This window comes from Trichosurus vulpecula, chromosome 7 (assembly GCF_011100635.1).
Source record: "Trichosurus vulpecula isolate mTriVul1 chromosome 7, mTriVul1.pri, whole genome shotgun sequence".
NCBI lineage: Eukaryota > Metazoa > Chordata > Mammalia > Diprotodontia > Phalangeridae > Trichosurus > Trichosurus vulpecula.
In genome coordinates, this window is record NC_050579.1 from 104,300,840 (window position 1) to 104,318,290 (window position 17,451).

Genomic DNA, 17,451 nt, shown 5'->3' on the forward strand with positions numbered 1-17,451 from the left:
TTATCTCAAAACTAGACTGTAAGCTATTTAGCAGGCAAGGACTATGTAGTCTATTTCCCTAGCATGAGTGCCTAGGGCAGAGATAGAGCTATATTAGTAGTCATGCTTGATAAGTGATTGGTAGGTGCTTTTTAAGTATTTATGGAATTGGGTTCTGCTGCCATTTCTGCTGTATTTACTCTAATGAAATTCAGGAGCTATGGTTTTCATTCCTCTCAGCAGTATTGCCTATATGTATTCTGGTTTGGCATCTGTCAAATTGGAACAACAAATTCAAACTTTCCAAACGTCCCTATTTCTGTCTCGGGCACTACAATTCTTGTAATCAGTGAAGTTTGAAACCTTTGGGTCTCTCCCTACCCTTCATTTTCTCTCACTTCCTAAATCCCAAAAGTCGTCAATTCTATTCTCACAATATCCCTATTCATTGGACTTCAATGTCTCTAGAAGAATGAATGAGGCTGATGGTTGTGCAACTCCACCTCACTTTAATCCAATTCATGTGCAAGTCAAGACATCACTTTATGATGTCACTGCTTCTTTTTGAAAATGAAGGATGATGGGGCAGCTAGGTGGCACAGTGAGTAGAGTACCAGCTCTGGAGTCAGGAGGACTGAGTTCAAATCCGGCCTCAGACAGTTGACACACTTACCAGCTGTGTGACCTTGTGCAAGTCACTTAACCCCAATTGCCCTGCATTCTCCCCTCAAAAAGAAATGAAGGATGAACAACAAATTCACTTCTCTTCACTCACAGAACTATCCTAATTCAGGTTTTCATCACATTTCTCTATATCATTTCAACAACTTCCTAATTAGTTCCCTATATCAAATCTTCAGTCTATCCTCCACGCTGCCTAATTTTTACTATCCATAAGATATTTCATCTCCAGACTCAGTGCCTTTGCCTGTGTCTGAAAGCACTCTATCCTTACCTAACTCTCTTAGCTTCTATCAAGGATCAAGTAAAGATGTGGCAATTGCATGGTTACTTAATTTAATTCACATGCAAAGCTAGTCCAGATAATTTATTCTTCAAAGTTATTTGTTTGCTGTCTACATAGTTAAGTAAATTGTGATATAATTGTGAAGCAAGTACCTTGTAATTATTATAATTCGCATCCTGGATAACTTTGTATATTTTTCTTTTTACCTGATGTCAGGAAAGATCTAGTCACCTTGATTAAAATAGAGAATTGTGTGGTCTTCGAATGTTTTTTTGAAGCACCTTCTTTCTAGAGCTCCTTTTGCCAAAATCTTTACTGATAGCATAATTCATAGTCCCAAATCTTTGCTGGAAGAATGATCCAGGCAATTATCCAATTAAAGTAATCTTGGCTAATAGTATACTTTAGGTTCTCAAATGATTCACCTTGAAGTTGCACATCTAAGACAAAAGAATCTAAGGAGAATGTAAAATAACACACACACACAAAATACCTACATTCAATTCATCACTTCGCTAAAAGGAAAATTCAAAAATAAGGTTTTTCATCTTTGAAAGAATGAGAATCATGACATCTCAAATTTAGGAAGTACTTTTAGGTCTTCAAAGTTCTTCCCTCAGGGGAAAAAAAGTTTATGAGGTTCTTGCTGTAAATGATGTGATTAGAGAGCTGTAAGAGACACTGAGAGTGGAAGTGACTTCCTCATAGTCAAACGAGATGTAGGTATCTGAATATAGATATGTGTAGGTTCACTTGACTGATCCTCCTGACTCCAAGTCTAATTCTCTCTCAATTATTCCATATCTCTTCTTTTACATATGATATATTTTAATAATGTAATAATAAACTTTTTATAGTATTTTAGGGCTTATGGAACACTTTCCTCAAATAACCCTGTGAAATAGATAATAAAGATATTAATGTCCACATTTTGCAGATATAGAAACTGAGGCTTAGAGATGTTAAGTAACCTGGCTGCAGTCATAAAGTTAATAAGTTGAGGACTCAGATGAAGAGCTCTCCATTTCCCCACCCCCATGTCCCTAGGTTTCCTGTTTACTACATTATATTTAAATATATTTTTTCTTGAATGCTTCAGCCTCCTAGTAATCTGAAAATGAACAATTCCTTCTTGCTCATCTTTATTCAATCTTTAATATACTCTAGCACATTATTTTTTTTCTTACTGGACCTCAATTTGTTTGACGTTTTTGGATTATTAAACCATTATTATCATGAATGATTTAGGCTAGCTAAGTACCAGGCATTATTGTTGCTACTTGATGTAAAAATCATAGAACTAATGCCTTCTTTATAGTTTAGACTTAAAATCAAAATAAATTTAATACATACAAGATATGGAGCTCATCAGCTGAATTCTGCTGGTTAAGGAAGTTTTAGAGTAAGAACTGCTCAAGGAAAATAGAGATTATTTTTCATAATCCCACCTTCGGTCTTTCCAGTTTTTGGCATTGTGTGCTTGAGTTTTAGACAGAAATTTACTTACTTGATTAAGCCTTATTAGGTTTTATCTACATTTAGATTACTGAAACACATTTCAATTATAGAGTTGTTTTTTTTTAAAGAAAAGTTTTTTGTACTTTTCTAGGAATCTCAATGACGTTAAAAACTAATGAGAGTGTGACTTATTTATTTCAACATCAACAATAGAGTGCATTGCAGTTGCTATGGAAAGTAGTCACCACCTACTCTTATCCATGAAAATGAACAGTCTTGTTTAAGGGCAAATTATTTGCATGTTCTTCCAAAAATGGCATATTGGGCATGAATCCTACAGTCATCTTGAAATATACTAAGCATTCATCAACAGTGGTCTGAGTGTTTCTTCCTATGGAATTGCTGTAAAGAAATTTTATATCTACAAATGATATACTAAGCACTTAGTCTGGTCTTCCGGACTAATTTTATAACACATATTTGAGATATTTTTAAAATTTTTTTAAATGATGGAAATTGTGAGAACTGACAACTGAAGCTTTCTGTACTCTTTATAAAACAAATATCCCTTCTTCCCCTCTCTGCCAAAATATCTGCCAAAAAACCTCTTATTCCATTGGCAAAGTTAGCTTTGGCCTGGATATCTACATAGTTGTCTAATTTTTCAATTTTTTTGGTCTATGGGTGAAGATTCATTTTATGTTTCCAAGAATACAACATCAATTACATTTAGGTAATTCATTAACATTTTGCTTTGGTGTTGTGTTTTCAAGTTTCTGCTTTTGTTTCATTGACGTTTATAATGTGGTGTTTTTTTACATATCTAGAAAAACATCTTTTTTTCTTGGTTTTAATTTTTTAAAAAAGCTTCATGCTATGAATTACTTTGTCTCTAAGGGCTTTGTGCTAGACCATTGAAATATGTCACTGTGTGGAAAGAATGAAATGTTATCTTGATGTATTTTCTACATATAAAAATAGGCATTTTTTTATAAGGGAAATGTTTGAGCACTGTACCATTTTGTTTATAAATTGAAGTACCTACAGAGCAGTCACTTAGGGGCAAAGAATATTCAGAATGCAAAGGAATCCCACTGCTGCAGCCCAGCAGAAGGCTTAAAAATGTACCTCTTAATTTAGTATTTTGAAAATGCTAGGATTGTTCTCTCTAGGGATCCTTCATCTTTTCCAGGAGCAAGCCCAAGGGTCATGAAAGAAAGGATTTCTTTTCTTAGAACATTAGAGTCATATATTGGGGAAAAAAACCAAAGTGGAAATAACTAATAAACACAAGAGAATCTTTGTTTAATTATAGTAATGAAACCATTTGATGTGCATTGATGAAGGATCCCAAAATTACAGGGAAAACGAGCCACCTACCTGCTTTGAAGAAAAAGGTGGCAGATTAAAATCTATGTTTAATTTTCCATATAAACATACCTTTTGTCTTATACTAATTTCCTTTTGCCTTCTAATTGATTGCTTCTTTTCTAGTCTTTTATAGAAAATAGTAAATTCTTTGAACAATATGAAGTGACATACCATATCTTGAAGGAGGCTGCTGAAATGTATGTCAAAGCAGATGGCTCAGGTAAAGCATCTTGCAAGATCTCCTACAATAAATGCTAACATGTATTGCTTTTAATCTGCCTTCTTATTAACATACTGAGAATGCATTTAGTAGCTGACTCCACACTGGGGTGGCTTTGACCTGCTGAGCTGAATTCATTAAGTCACCTGTAATAAAGCTATACAAGATCTGCATAGAATTCTGTATATGCATAAGTATCTTCATTGACAAAAGAGTATGTATATTATGCTGTACTATTCTTGGTTTTGATCAGGAAAAGAGAATGATAATTTTCAGAAGTGTACTTTTTTCCCTTTTGTGTTTACAAAGTTCTCTTAGCTTACTCTTGATGCCTTTTGATAAGACAAAATAATTGGAGTGACAAATAGTATGATCACTTAAAGATGTGTCTTAATTAGCGAAAAGACATCAACTAATCATGATATAACTCAATATTCACAACATAGCCTTGGTGATGGGATTGAAATATGCTTTTCTCGTTTTCTGTATATGACCTCTGACAAGGCATTTCATCACAACTCTTCTGCTTCCCTATATGGAAAATTGAATCAGGTCATAAGAAAGAGGTATGGTAGTCGTATCCTATCTAGTGAAGAACAAAGAAATAGTATGGTCCATCTTAAATTGATCTAATTACAGAGTCTATTGGGCAATTTATAAAAACTGTCGATGGACATACTATTAGAAAAAGAATACAAGTCATCCATTTTGGCCTATCTCATTATCTGCTCAGGGAAATGAGACCACATCTCCAAGCAGCAAATGATTTCCTGAAAGTAGACTCTATCCAGACCATTATCCCTTCCCAGATGGCTGAAACAGATAAGAGCAAATGGTGATGTTTTTATAGAGGTGAGCCAAAGGAGGTTGGTGCATAGCCAAAGACACCACTCTAGAATAATATATTACAAGTCATTCCGCAACCCTCTACACCTCTGTGGGCTCATCAAATTACTTTCAAATCAAGTAGTAGCTACATTGAGGCTGATACAGTTTGTCTGGTCCTGATGGCTCCAATCCATGTGTTTACCAGCCATGGCTCACTTTATCTATAAGCCACCCAACATTACAGAGCTAGGAAAAGAGCTGAGGTTAGACAATTATTCTCTTAATATAACATTATTTGCAATGATTTCATATAACAGACATCTCTTGTGCATCTTTTATATAAAAGGCACAGTGTTATATATATATATATATATATATAATATATAAAAATGTTCTATTTACATAAAGGCACAGTGTTAGGAGCTGGTAGAAATATAAAGATGAATTAGGCATGGCATCTTCCTTCAAAGTGTTTACATTTCAGCAGAGGAGAGAGACAAGAACGCAAATAACTGTAATGTAATATGTGATAGCTACTACAAGAATGATTCAAACAAGGGGTAAAGGAATTCTAAGAAAGGTGGATCACACCAAAGATGGATGATCAGGGAAGGTGTCAAAGGAGAAGTGGTATGTGAGATGATCCTTTAATGGCAAAAAAGATATTTGGAGATGAAAGTACAGGGCACTGCAGACTCTTGGCATGTCATGAATGAACTGGTAGGAGTGAGAAAGCACACACACTGTATGAGAAAAGATGAATACATTTTGTGTGTGTATACACATACATACATATGTATGTTACACACATGTATGTTAAATATGTGGTGACTTAAAATATATTTACTATCTTAAATTTTATTAATTATATCACACTCCTCTTACCCAGATGAGAAGGCAAGAAAAACAAAACCCATATCATAAACATATGTAGTCAAAAAAAACATAAGTTCCTACTTTGACCATTATCTCTATCTGTATCTATATCTATCTATACATATAAATATATGTGTACAGGTGTATCATATACATATACCGATACCTATACCCTACATATACATATACATATATACATACACATACATCTTTCTCAGTCTCTGTCTCTGTCTCTCTGTGTCTCTCTCTCTCTCTCTGGGTCCATCATCTCTTTGACAAAAGACTATTTCATGAGCCCGCTGGAATTATGGTTGGTCATTGTGTTGATCAGAATTCTGGCTTCAGATTTTTAAGGGTTTTCTTGTTGAAGAGGGATTTGACTTGCTTTTCTTGCCCCTGGTGGGCAGAACATGATTCAAAGTTGCAGAGGCAGGTTTTTACATAAAAGTAGATTTTTTTTCCCTCATTGTTAGAATTGTCCAAATATGTAAAGAGGTGTTTTCAGGGGTAAGGTACTCAGTGCGTTGTCACCTAAAAATTTTAGGAACATTCTGGATAACTGCTTACTGGAGATAGTGTAAACAAGTTTCATGCTTTCAATAGGGATTAAACAAGGTGAGTTCTAACATTCCTTCATATGCTAAAAGTGTATGTTTTTGTGACTATCTGTATTGATTGACAGTATGTATACATAGATACATACATGCATACGTACATACATACACATGCATACATATTCCCATAATGACCTTTCAATAGTTCTTTATTTTTTTAGGCTTTAGAAAGTATTTGTAAGTGTTTTTATTAGGGTACAAAACTCCAAAGTATGTTATCAAATGACAGTCTACAAATCCTTAAGATCCCTAAACCACGCATGTCTGGGATGAAGCCATAGTGAGTATCACGGAATTAGTAATAATAGTAGTGACAACTGACATTTATGTAGTGTTTCAGGGAGACAAATCACTCAGTATATTTCATCTCATTTGAGTCCTTTTAAGATAACCATTGAGTAGGTCATTTCTAATGGAAACTAAGTTACATGGTTTAATGTTTTATAGGCACATCTAATAAAAGAATGTTGTTGACATGGTGTCTCCACTTCAATTTAGGATTTTTGAAAGCTGTGTCAGTGGAGGACAAGCTTTGGAAAGGTTTTGAATATAGATTTAGTATTGATAGACTGCATGCTTGTCATCTAAGGACAAATATACTGGAACCAAATCCAGACAAGCTTTCTACTAGAATGTGTACCACCAAGCATGGAACTTTTTTTTTTGCCTCAACAATTCTGGAATATGAGGCAAGAGGGATGGCAATCTGAATTTGTAGAGGAAATATCTACATTTTTGAAATCATGGAACTTTGAAGTGTGGAAATAGTTTTGAAATAATGTATAAAATATATATGTATGTATACACATATACATACATACATACATACATACATACATACATATATATACATATATATATGTATGTATGTTACAGCTAAAGGAAAAAAAAATGCCAGCTAATGTTAAGATATAGCTTGTTGTGTTCTATGAGCCATGGCAGTTTGTTTTGTACTTCTCTCTACTCCCATAAAAGAATGTTAAACTTTGTTTTCTGAAACAGCCAAAGAAACCATGCAAAATCCTGTGAAATTAGTTCATTATTCTCTTTCTTAGTGATGTTACCCACAGCCTTTGAGATAATTTCCATAAAGCTTGTATTCTGTCTTCAGATGTGATATAAAAGACGGCCTAATGATTAACATCAACCTCTAGAAGAAAAATGAAATGAAAAAAGATCAAGTTAAACAAGTTATTAGACTATACTTATTGTTATCTACCTGGATGTGCACATGTATATTTTTATAACAACTCATTATTATACTAATTTGCATATATCACAGTGCACATCGTCTTTCCCCAGATAACTATAACAATATGACCTCAACAGCTTTGACCAGCATTTGTGAAGGCCAATGTGAATTAGTGAAGTCTGAATGACAAAATATTTTAAAGAATATCAAGTATTATAAATTAAATATTTCAAAAAAAATGCCATTTTGATACTATAAAGTACACATATTAAACAAAACCATCAAAATTATTGGCTGATAGAGGTTCCATATAATAGTTACTTTTATGAATAGATAAGGATGATTAATGATGGCATAAATCATTGTCAATCATTTAAGACATTAAAAATTACTTAAAAGAGGACAAAGAGAAAGGAAGAAGCATTAATATAGCACCTACTAGGTGTCAGGCACAGTGCTAAGCACTTTACAAATACAACAATCCTGCAAGGTAGTTGCTATTATCCCCATTTTGCAGTTAAGAAAACTGAGGGAGACAATTAACTTATTTGCCCTGGGTCATACAGCTAGTAAATGTCTGAAGCTGGTTTTGATCTTAGTTCTTCCTCACTAGGGAGCTCTATCCAGTACCACCTTGCTGCCCCAAAAGTTTTCTATTGTTCTTTGTGTAATCTCATTCACATCATTAATCTGCTTAGAAAACATTTTATTCGGAGCTACTGCTTTAGTGCAGCCTCATGTGGATTATTAAAAATACTCAGTTACTGGAATCTGAAATAAAAAGGTTATATTTTACATATCATGAAGGTTGACTATATCATGTTTTATTATGGTATAATACAGATGGCTATTCTGTCCTCCTGGGGTTAAAAAGGAGATTTTTTCAAATTTTGACGTTTTGATAAAGGACTGCTCTTTTTTTAACCTTACTCCAAGATCTGGTTAGTAATGGTATTATTAGCAGCATCTCAGAAGTTAAAAGGAGAGCCATGTAAATGTTAGGATTATGATACTTTTCTCAGAAGTGAACTAAACCATGAAATGTCTTGGGTGATAACATGGCATCATACTTACACTGTATGAATGATTAAGACTTAGTTGATTACAATGGTAACCATGTTGGTTATAATACATGATAACCAATATTTTAAGTGCTTACTGCTCATTTAAGTGCTTGTTATCATTTCTAAAGTCTTACGCCGAAACCTCCTTGTGGTGTCATGTGGACCCTTGTTTCTTGTACTCTGGGCCAGCAGAATGCAAACTCAAACAGGTCTTATAAAGCTAGAATGAAAAGCTTTAAGTATGGGTCCAGGGGAAGATTATATGTCTGTTATACTTAGACCAGCTCAGCTAAATCCACAGAGGCAAAGTGGTGAATTTGTCAGCCACATCAATTTATGAAAACCGCCTGCTGAGGTATGTAGACGCTATAATCAGTGCACACACACAAGGGGAATAACTGTTCTAGTGAAAACAGCTCCTTGCAGGACTAAAGCTATTTTCCCGTACATGGATGCCTAGTGCTTTTGTTTAAAGTCAAGCCATTTTCCTTTTCATGGATTCCCAGTGCCTTTGTACAAAATAACTCATTGCACTTGTGATCTCTCCTTCTAAAGCTGGCCTGTGCTACGATTTCCCCTAGAAATTCCATGACTAAGTCACATCACTTGATATTGTGCTTCTATAATCTTATAAACAGTCATTCTTAGAAATGGCTGCTAGGTAAATCTGATGTAATTTTGCTTCATGACTAGTAGGGTTTACTAACTATTTGTCTATCGAACTGTATTAATTTCCATGTTTTAGGAGATACTTGTCATATCAATGTTAAACACTAAGTCCTATTAAAATACCAAGGTATATGTCTACCAATGTGTGGAAATATTGTAATTATAGGATCATAGATTTGGAGTTGGAGGGAACTCATCAGTTACGCCAATGCCCTCATTTTACAGATGAGGAAACTGAGGCCCAGAGGGGTTAAATGACTTTCCCAGTGTCTCATGAGCTGAACTTGACAGAAGTGGAATTTGAACCTGGGTCATTGGATTCCAAAGCCATTACTTTTTCTACCACTACCATGTTGCCTCTCCTTAGAATTGATGTTTAAAGTAAAAATCACTTTCTGGAATCCTTTATTATTTATGGTCTATGAATTTTGATGAAATAGCTTTCTAATCTTTGCCAGCTACAGCTGCTTCCAGAAAAATCAGTACCTAAAAATTCCATCTTGCTTCATCTGTTTCAGTGGAAGAGGCAGAGAATGTGATGAAATTCATGAATGAAACAACTGCTCAATGGAGGAACTTGTCTGTGGAAGTGAGAAGTGTCAGGAGCATGCTGGAAGAAGTCATTTCTAACTGGGACAGGTACAGCAATACCGTGGCCAGTCTGCAGGCCTGGCTGGAGGATGCTGAAAAAATGTTAAACCAATCAGAGCATGCCAAAAAGGTAAGCTGACTTTATGGAGCTGAATATGAATTTGGCAAAGAAGAATAGTATAGGGTAATCATTCATATTTATACCCTGCTTTAAAGTTTACAAAGCACTTTCCTCACAATCCTCTGAAGTAGGGGATAGAGATAGGGACAAGGTTTATCAATTAATGGCAAAGGGAACTCCCAAGAGAGGAACTTCTCTCTTACCAATGTATTGAGGCATCTCTTATGCAATTGAGAGACTTATTAGAAAGTTACCTTTAGATCCCTGAAACGTTGTTACTTGCTCAGCATCACAGAGCCAGTTTGTGTCAGCAGTTGACTCCAGGGAGTCAGAATTTTATTAGTTACCTACTATGTGTCAGGCACTGTGCTGAGAGCTAAAGATACAGAGAAAGGCAAAAGATAGTCCCTGTTCTCAAGGAGCTCCTAATCCATTGGGGGAGAAAACACGTAAACAACTACATACAAACAAGATAGCCAAGGTAAATTGGAAATAATCAACAGAAGATAGGCCTAGGATTAAGGGGAGATCAGAAAGATTTCCTACAGAAGATGGAATTTTAGATGGGACTTGAAGGAAGCCAGGGAACACAGGATGTTGAGATGAGGAGGGAGGGCGTTCATGACATGGGGGAAAATTAGTGAAAATGCTCAGTTGGGAGATGGAAGGTCTTGTTTGAAGAAGAGAAAGGAGGCCAGTGTCACTGGATTAGTGGGGAGTAAGTATAAGAAGACTGGAAAGTAAGGAGAGTAAGGTCATGAAGGACTTTGAACCCAAAAGAGGATTTTATATTTGATTCTAAAGTGATAGAGAACCTTGGAGTATATCAGATTCCTTTTTTACTGGAGTAAACATTAACTCAGTTACATTATACATGTACTAGGACTACTTAACAAGCATGTATATTTCTGTCTGTTCATACTCCTGGACACATATGGAGGCATGAGATCATAGGATTTGGAGGTGGAGGGGGTGGCTAGACTAGATAATGATTAAGGTTGGAAAGAGTCTTCTGTTTGGCACCAGAGACCTTGCTAAGTTCAAATCCTAGCTCTAACAATATGTGTGACCCTGGTCAAATCACTTAACCTCCCTGACCTTTACTTTTTACACATGAGGAAATGGGCCCAGAAAGATGAAATAACTTGATCAGGGTCAGACCCAGCACAAAGCAGAGGGCAGATCTGAACTCCTTGGATTCCAAGTCCAGTGCTCCTTCAACCTGTAGGATTCTCCTTTAGATTAATTGCTTTATGCTCAGGATGGGAAAATGAATAAAAGCAATAATCCCCCTGTCAGTTTACTTGTTTGTATCCCATTCTTCATTTTTGCTTGCTGTAACAACAATTAAGCTAGAAGCAGCTGTTGGGGTGTATGACCCAACAAAACTAACAACAAGAGGTGCTAGCACAGGTTCTTTGATCTGCTTTACTAAGGAAAGTAACTTTAAGGGGTTAACAATCTCACTTTAATCAAACATATATACTCACTTAGTTTAGGAGGAAAAGCCAGCAACCTGAACTTCAGAGCAAATACAAACAAATTACAAACAGAGACAATATAAACAGACCAAATCACAATTCGTAATTACCAGAAAACCAATGGGTCTGGGTTATCAAAGCCGGGGCGGGTGGGGGGGGAGGGAGCAGTTACAACGGCTTGCCCAGAGTCCCACACCACTCTTCCAGTGACTGAGAGCCCCCAAACAAAACATCTGGGTTTCTTCGAAGCCAGAGGGGCTCTTAACAATGGCTGCTCAGAGTCTCCACAATCAACACTCCTCCATGAGTGAGAGCCCCAGACAAAATGCTAACCTTTGAGTTTTTATACTCTGTTCAGGGACTGAAGGATTCACACCTAATCAGCAAAGGGTGTGAGCTTGGGGCTTAGCATCTAGTTAGCAAAAGGGTGTGGGCCTGGGGCTTTGCACCTAGTAAGGCTTAATCAAAGGCATTTGATTACTTTAGCATTTCTAAAAGAGAAAACAGTAAAAAAAAAAAAAAAGTCCCACCTTAATTACCTACACACCTGTGAAAGAGCATTTACAGTTAATGGCCATTCTGCTAATAATGGACCACACTATGTAGTCATTATATCTTTAAATACTTTTTAAATACCTTTTATTCTGGAAGTAAAATTTGGTAAACAAATGCGGGCGCGCGCGCACACACACACACACAAACTCTCTCTCTCTCTCTCTCTCTCTCTCTCTCTCTCTCTCTCTCTCTCTCTCCCTCCCTCTCTCCCTCCCTCCCGGGAGGAATGAAATCAAAAACATTGAGTTGTAGCAATTCATGTAACCTTTGGACCTCAGCATCCTAGTCCATAAAAGAGGTCCTTGGATTAAATGATTCTATGTCCTGTCTACCTTCAAGGAGAAGTTAAATTCATACTCTCTCCACCTTTTCTTGGTTGGAGACCCTTCAGGTGGCACCATACCCATGAATCCCTAATCTTCTTTCTAACCTTTAGCTACATATTCAGCCATCTTGCGTTTAAAGTTATTTCTCTTAAACATTCCTGGAAAGCTCCCACTTCTCCGTTCTAGCTATTTACCTCCTTAGCTTACTTTAAATCCTAAAATCTAATCTTTTACTGGAAGCCTTCCCCAACCCCTCTTAAATATAGTGTTTTCCCTCTGTATTATTTCCTTTTTATATTATAGATAGCTTGCTTTGCATATATTTGTTTGCAATGTCTTCCTTGTTATATTGTAAGCTCCTTGTGAGTAGGGGCTGTCTTTTGACTCTCTTTGTATCCCCAGGTCTTAGCACAGTGCCTTAGACACTTGGTAACTGTTCATTGATTCATTCTCCATTCCACATTGCAATATCTCTCTTTTGTACTTACTATACTTTCACTGGAATTGGAGTTACTTGACTGAACATCTTTTTCTCCCACTTTCAAATTTTGAACCTCTTGAGAGAAGAGTTCGAATCACATATATTTTTGAGTTTTCTGTGCCAGCTCTGTGCCTTTTGCACAGTAGGCTTTTATATGTTTGTTGAGTTTGAATGACTATTTTGGTTTGCCATAGCAGATGAGTTGGCATGCAAAATATCTCTCTAAATTTGTTCTCTAAGCTTATGTATGATAGAAGCAGAGAAAATTTACACATCCTCTGATATGAATCAGCTTTCATATAGATGGCATGTTTTTGGTCTAGCTGAGCATGGTAGAGTTTCCATTCCTATTCCAATTTGGGCTGTTCTGATAAGGTGGCAGCGTGCCAGTCAATGTCATATGTGTTGATGCTTTTGTAAAGTGAATCCACCAGAAGCAGAAATGTTCCTTTCTATTTATGTAGGGGAACCTCCTACACATAGGTTATTATTAAAATAGATTTTGAAAGACTTAAAATGCTAGTGAGTTATATTTGGTACTTTTTGTCCCTTTGGGAGATTTTTAGTTTGCAAAAAGGAAGAATGGGGTAAAAACAAGTAAATGAGAGGGGAATTATTGCTTTTATGTTAAGCATGTTTTTCTGGCCTCTCAATGAAAGAGGAACAATCTTAGGATGTACCTAAAACATTCTTGACTCAACTCTTTTTAATTGTCATTTGATTGTATTTATGATACAAACTAATTCACCTAAATAATATTCAATTAAAAAATTTAAAATGACAGATGGATCAAAAGATTTCTCTAAATATTTTTAGAGTGCTGAATTGCAGCTAGCTAGTACAGTGGATAGAACATTAGATGTGTAATGAAGAAGTCCTGAGTTAAAATCTGACCCTAAAACAATTAGTAGCTTGTGTGATCCTGATCAAGTCACTTAACCTCCTTCTGCCTCAGTTTTCTCATCTATAAAATGAGGATTTTAGTAGTTCCTGCCTCCCAGGGTTGTTATGGTAATAAAATGAAATAATATTTGTAAAGCACTTTGCAAAGCTTAAAGTGTTATATGAATGCTAATGTACCTATAACCTAGTAGACAGAGCTCATTTTGGAATGATTGATATATCTCTGACATATGACAAAGAGCCAGTGCTCTGTGATCCTGAATAAGTCAATTATCCCATCAGTGCTCTACTGTTTTAACAGAGGGAGTTTCCTCAGCTGAGAATTCCCTATGGCAGTGAAATCACAAGTCTTGTCCTTATCCCACCATTCTATCCTAGAATGTAACCTTGATATTCAATAGAGCTGACTATGTTCCTGGGACTATGCCAAGCCCTGGACATACCAACAAAGGCAAAAACACAATCCCTGCCTTCAAGAAATTCCATTCTAATGCAAATAATTATACATATGGAGGATGTATATATAGTGTGAATCAGAGTTCATTTCAAAAGGAGGGTACTAGTGAGAGGAAATGGGAGTAGAGGGAACCAGGAAAGACCTCTTGCAGAAGGGAGGATTTGAGCTGTTTTGAAGGAAGCCAGAAAAAGCAGGCAGCAGAGGGAGAATATGGTTATCAAATGTTTCCCCAAATTCAACAGTCTTATAAAATATTACCTGCAATAGGTGATATTTATAATATATATGATTACTTATAATATCACTATACATATATCATCACCATCATGAGCTAATATTTTTGAATACCTACAGATTTTTTGTTTTATATTTTAAATATCATGAATTTTTCTTCAGGATTTTTTCCGAAATTTACCTCATTGGATCCAGCAACACACAACGATGAATGATGCTGGCAATTTTCTTATTGAAACATGTGATGAGACTGTTTCCCGAGACCTTAAGCAGCAATTGCTTTTGTTAAATGGACGGTGGAGAGAACTGTTTATGGAAGTGAAACAAGTAAGTCTTTCTCAATCGTTTAAAATTATTATTATGTTTATCATATTGTATTATGGTTTAAGAAGTGTTTTGTCATTTATCTAAAGGGCATATCAATTGCTAAAGTTTGGCCTGTATTTGCTTTTCATTGTCATAGATTCTTTTCTAGTCTAGTCCTTTTTGCATGTTTTATTATGATGTGGAAATAACTGAAAAAGGCATCTACAAGGCTATTTCAGTGAAGCATTAGGTCCTCACAATGTGGAAAGGCTTTGAACACTGACTCCAAAACATATGGTCTTCTAATGACTAACCTATCTAAATACAGTATTCATCCCCAGAAGTTTGACCACCATCAATAATAAAATATTTTGGCCACAAAAAGTTGTCAAACTGTCTTCTAAGTTATACAGAGGTTACAGTTTGAGTAGATGAGGAGAATACCCAGAGTTGTTAGAGACCTGCTTCCTATGGAGAGAATGAGGGACTATCTGTACAGTGGAGCATCTCAAGCTTAGCAAAAACTAACAGGCCTGGCTGGAAAAGAATAAGCTTGATGGGCAACGGCATCAGTACCAAGATCGAAGGTTGTACATAGAATGCTAGACAGATGTCAAAGCCAGCAGCTCAGAAAGGCAACTCATCTAGAAAACTAATCACGGAGTTGGAAAATAAGTCTGAAACCAAAAGGCCCAGAACCTGGGAAAAACCATAAGTTTTAAGATTAGAAACAAGATTTAGCAGAAGGACAGCACAAACAACGTTTCTCATGTGAACAGTCCATGGCAGCATATAACCATGTCCCCTCTTATCTATGGGATGCGATAACATGAATGATACCACATATCTTTTGAAATAATGAAGAAATCACCATTTGTCTTTGGTTACCATTTTTTTCCTCTCAATTGCTTTGTTTCAAGGACACTAAAATATAAGTATGCTTAGTTTAAATTTTAGAAAGGGATTAATGCTTGATTCATCTCTCTGGTAAGCTCTTTGTTTTATGTGTCACTCTTCTTCCTCACCCGTGGATAGTAGTAAATTATTGCCTGCCCCCAAATTTAAACTTCTTTAAGACAAATATCAGAATTTGAACCTTAATTTTTTAAATAGAACTTATAAGAAGGTAATGATTTCTTGGATCTCTGTACAATAATGCTTTTACAATATTGTACTTTCGCCTTTTTACAGTATGCTCGAGCAGATGAGCTTGACCGAATGAAAAAAGAATATCTGGATTGTGTTACCGCTTTGTCCGTTTTTACTGCTGAGGCCAATGGGAAACTTTCTGAGCCTTTCGACGTTTCTTTTCTTAATGTCAAGATGTTATTTCAAGATTTAGAGGTGAGATACTTTTTTGGCAACATGAAATTTCAAACAGTCTAGTTTTACACATATCTCTAGTTCTTCCCTCCTTCTACCCAAGTTTATCATAAAATATCTCTTTAGCCTACCTTCTCAATTTCTGCTTCCCATAACTGTTTTGACAATTACCAACCCTGGGGAAACTCCACTCTCTATAGTGGGTTCTTTCATTCCTCAGCTGCCGAATGTTTCTGGATAAAAAGGTCATGAAACTACCAAAAAGGTCCAATAATCCATCCTTACCACTCCAAGGAAATTATGCCACCCAAAGGTCACCAAATGACCTTTGAAATACCAAAGTTGGTGATCTTTTTTCTATATTTATCTTTTTAAATGGAGATTCAATATTTGACACTGTTGAGCATCACCTCTAGAGCTTTCATGATCCTATACTCCCCTGAATCTGTCTGTCTCTATCTCTTTCTGTTCTTTATCTTTATCTTAGCTGTTCTCTATCCCTCTTTCCCCATTATGTGTATGTTCTTCAAGGTTCTGTCATTAACCTTCCTTCAGTGAATTCTTTCTTGGTGATCCCATCTATCCTTACTAATTCACTTATCACCTCAATGCAGTTGATTCCCAAATTTATATCTCTAAGCCAGATGCTCTTAATATCTTATTGTATCAGTGATCCCTTTGACAGTCTAGTGAAATCTATGGAGCCATCCTCAGAAGGATGTTTTTAAATGTATAAAATAAAATACATTGAATTATAAAGAAAACAAATTATATTAAAACGTAGTCATTATTGTTATTATTATGCCATTTCCTCTGAGTGCCTAACACTGCTAGATTCAATTAAATAAACTCTTAAGCCCCTGCTTTGTGTGGAGTGCTGGAGGAGACAATGTAATTTAGATAAGAGTTTTGGCCCTTACTCTTTATTTGAGGATGTTATACCAACTTAACCATAATACAGGATAAAGTAATACAAGTGGTGCAAAACCAAGTGCTTAGCAATGTGACTCTGGGTAAGTCACTTACTCTGTTTGTCTCAGTTTCCTCATCTATAAAATGAGCTGGAGAAGGAAATGGCAAACCACTCCAGTGTCTTTGCTAAGAAAACCCCAAATATTGTCACAAAGAGTCAGCCACAACTGAACAACCACCACAATACCAACAACATACAGGGAAGGCTTTGTGGAGATGTCATTTATGTTGGGCTTTAAAGCAGGAGGTCAGTAGGTAAAGAGGACATTTTTGGCTTAAGGAACAATAAGAAGAAACACGTAGAGGAGAAAAAACAATGTGTGTTGGTCTGGGGGATGGTGAATAGTCCAGTTTAGTTGGAGTGTAGAGTGCGTGATAGAAAGTAGTATTAAATGGGGCTGGAAAGGTAAGATGACTTTAGACTGTCAAGGACCCTGAATGGTATATAAAAGAGTTTGAACTA

General features: G+C 36.0%; 1 protein-coding gene across 1 annotated transcript in view; it reads left to right on the top strand.

Moving 5' to 3' along the window:
* The window catches only part of SYNE1 (spectrin repeat containing nuclear envelope protein 1), a 593,153-nt gene that overhangs the window by 187,661 nt on the left and 388,041 nt on the right, over positions 1–17,451 (top strand). Inside the window, exons 15-18 of the mRNA XM_036766002.1 lie at positions 3,899–3,995; positions 9,757–9,959; positions 14,550–14,714; positions 15,885–16,037. Of these exons, the coding sequence (XP_036621897.1) occupies positions 3,899–3,995; positions 9,757–9,959; positions 14,550–14,714; positions 15,885–16,037 (618 nt within the window). The remainder of the gene's footprint in view (positions 1–3,898; positions 3,996–9,756; positions 9,960–14,549; positions 14,715–15,884; positions 16,038–17,451) is intronic.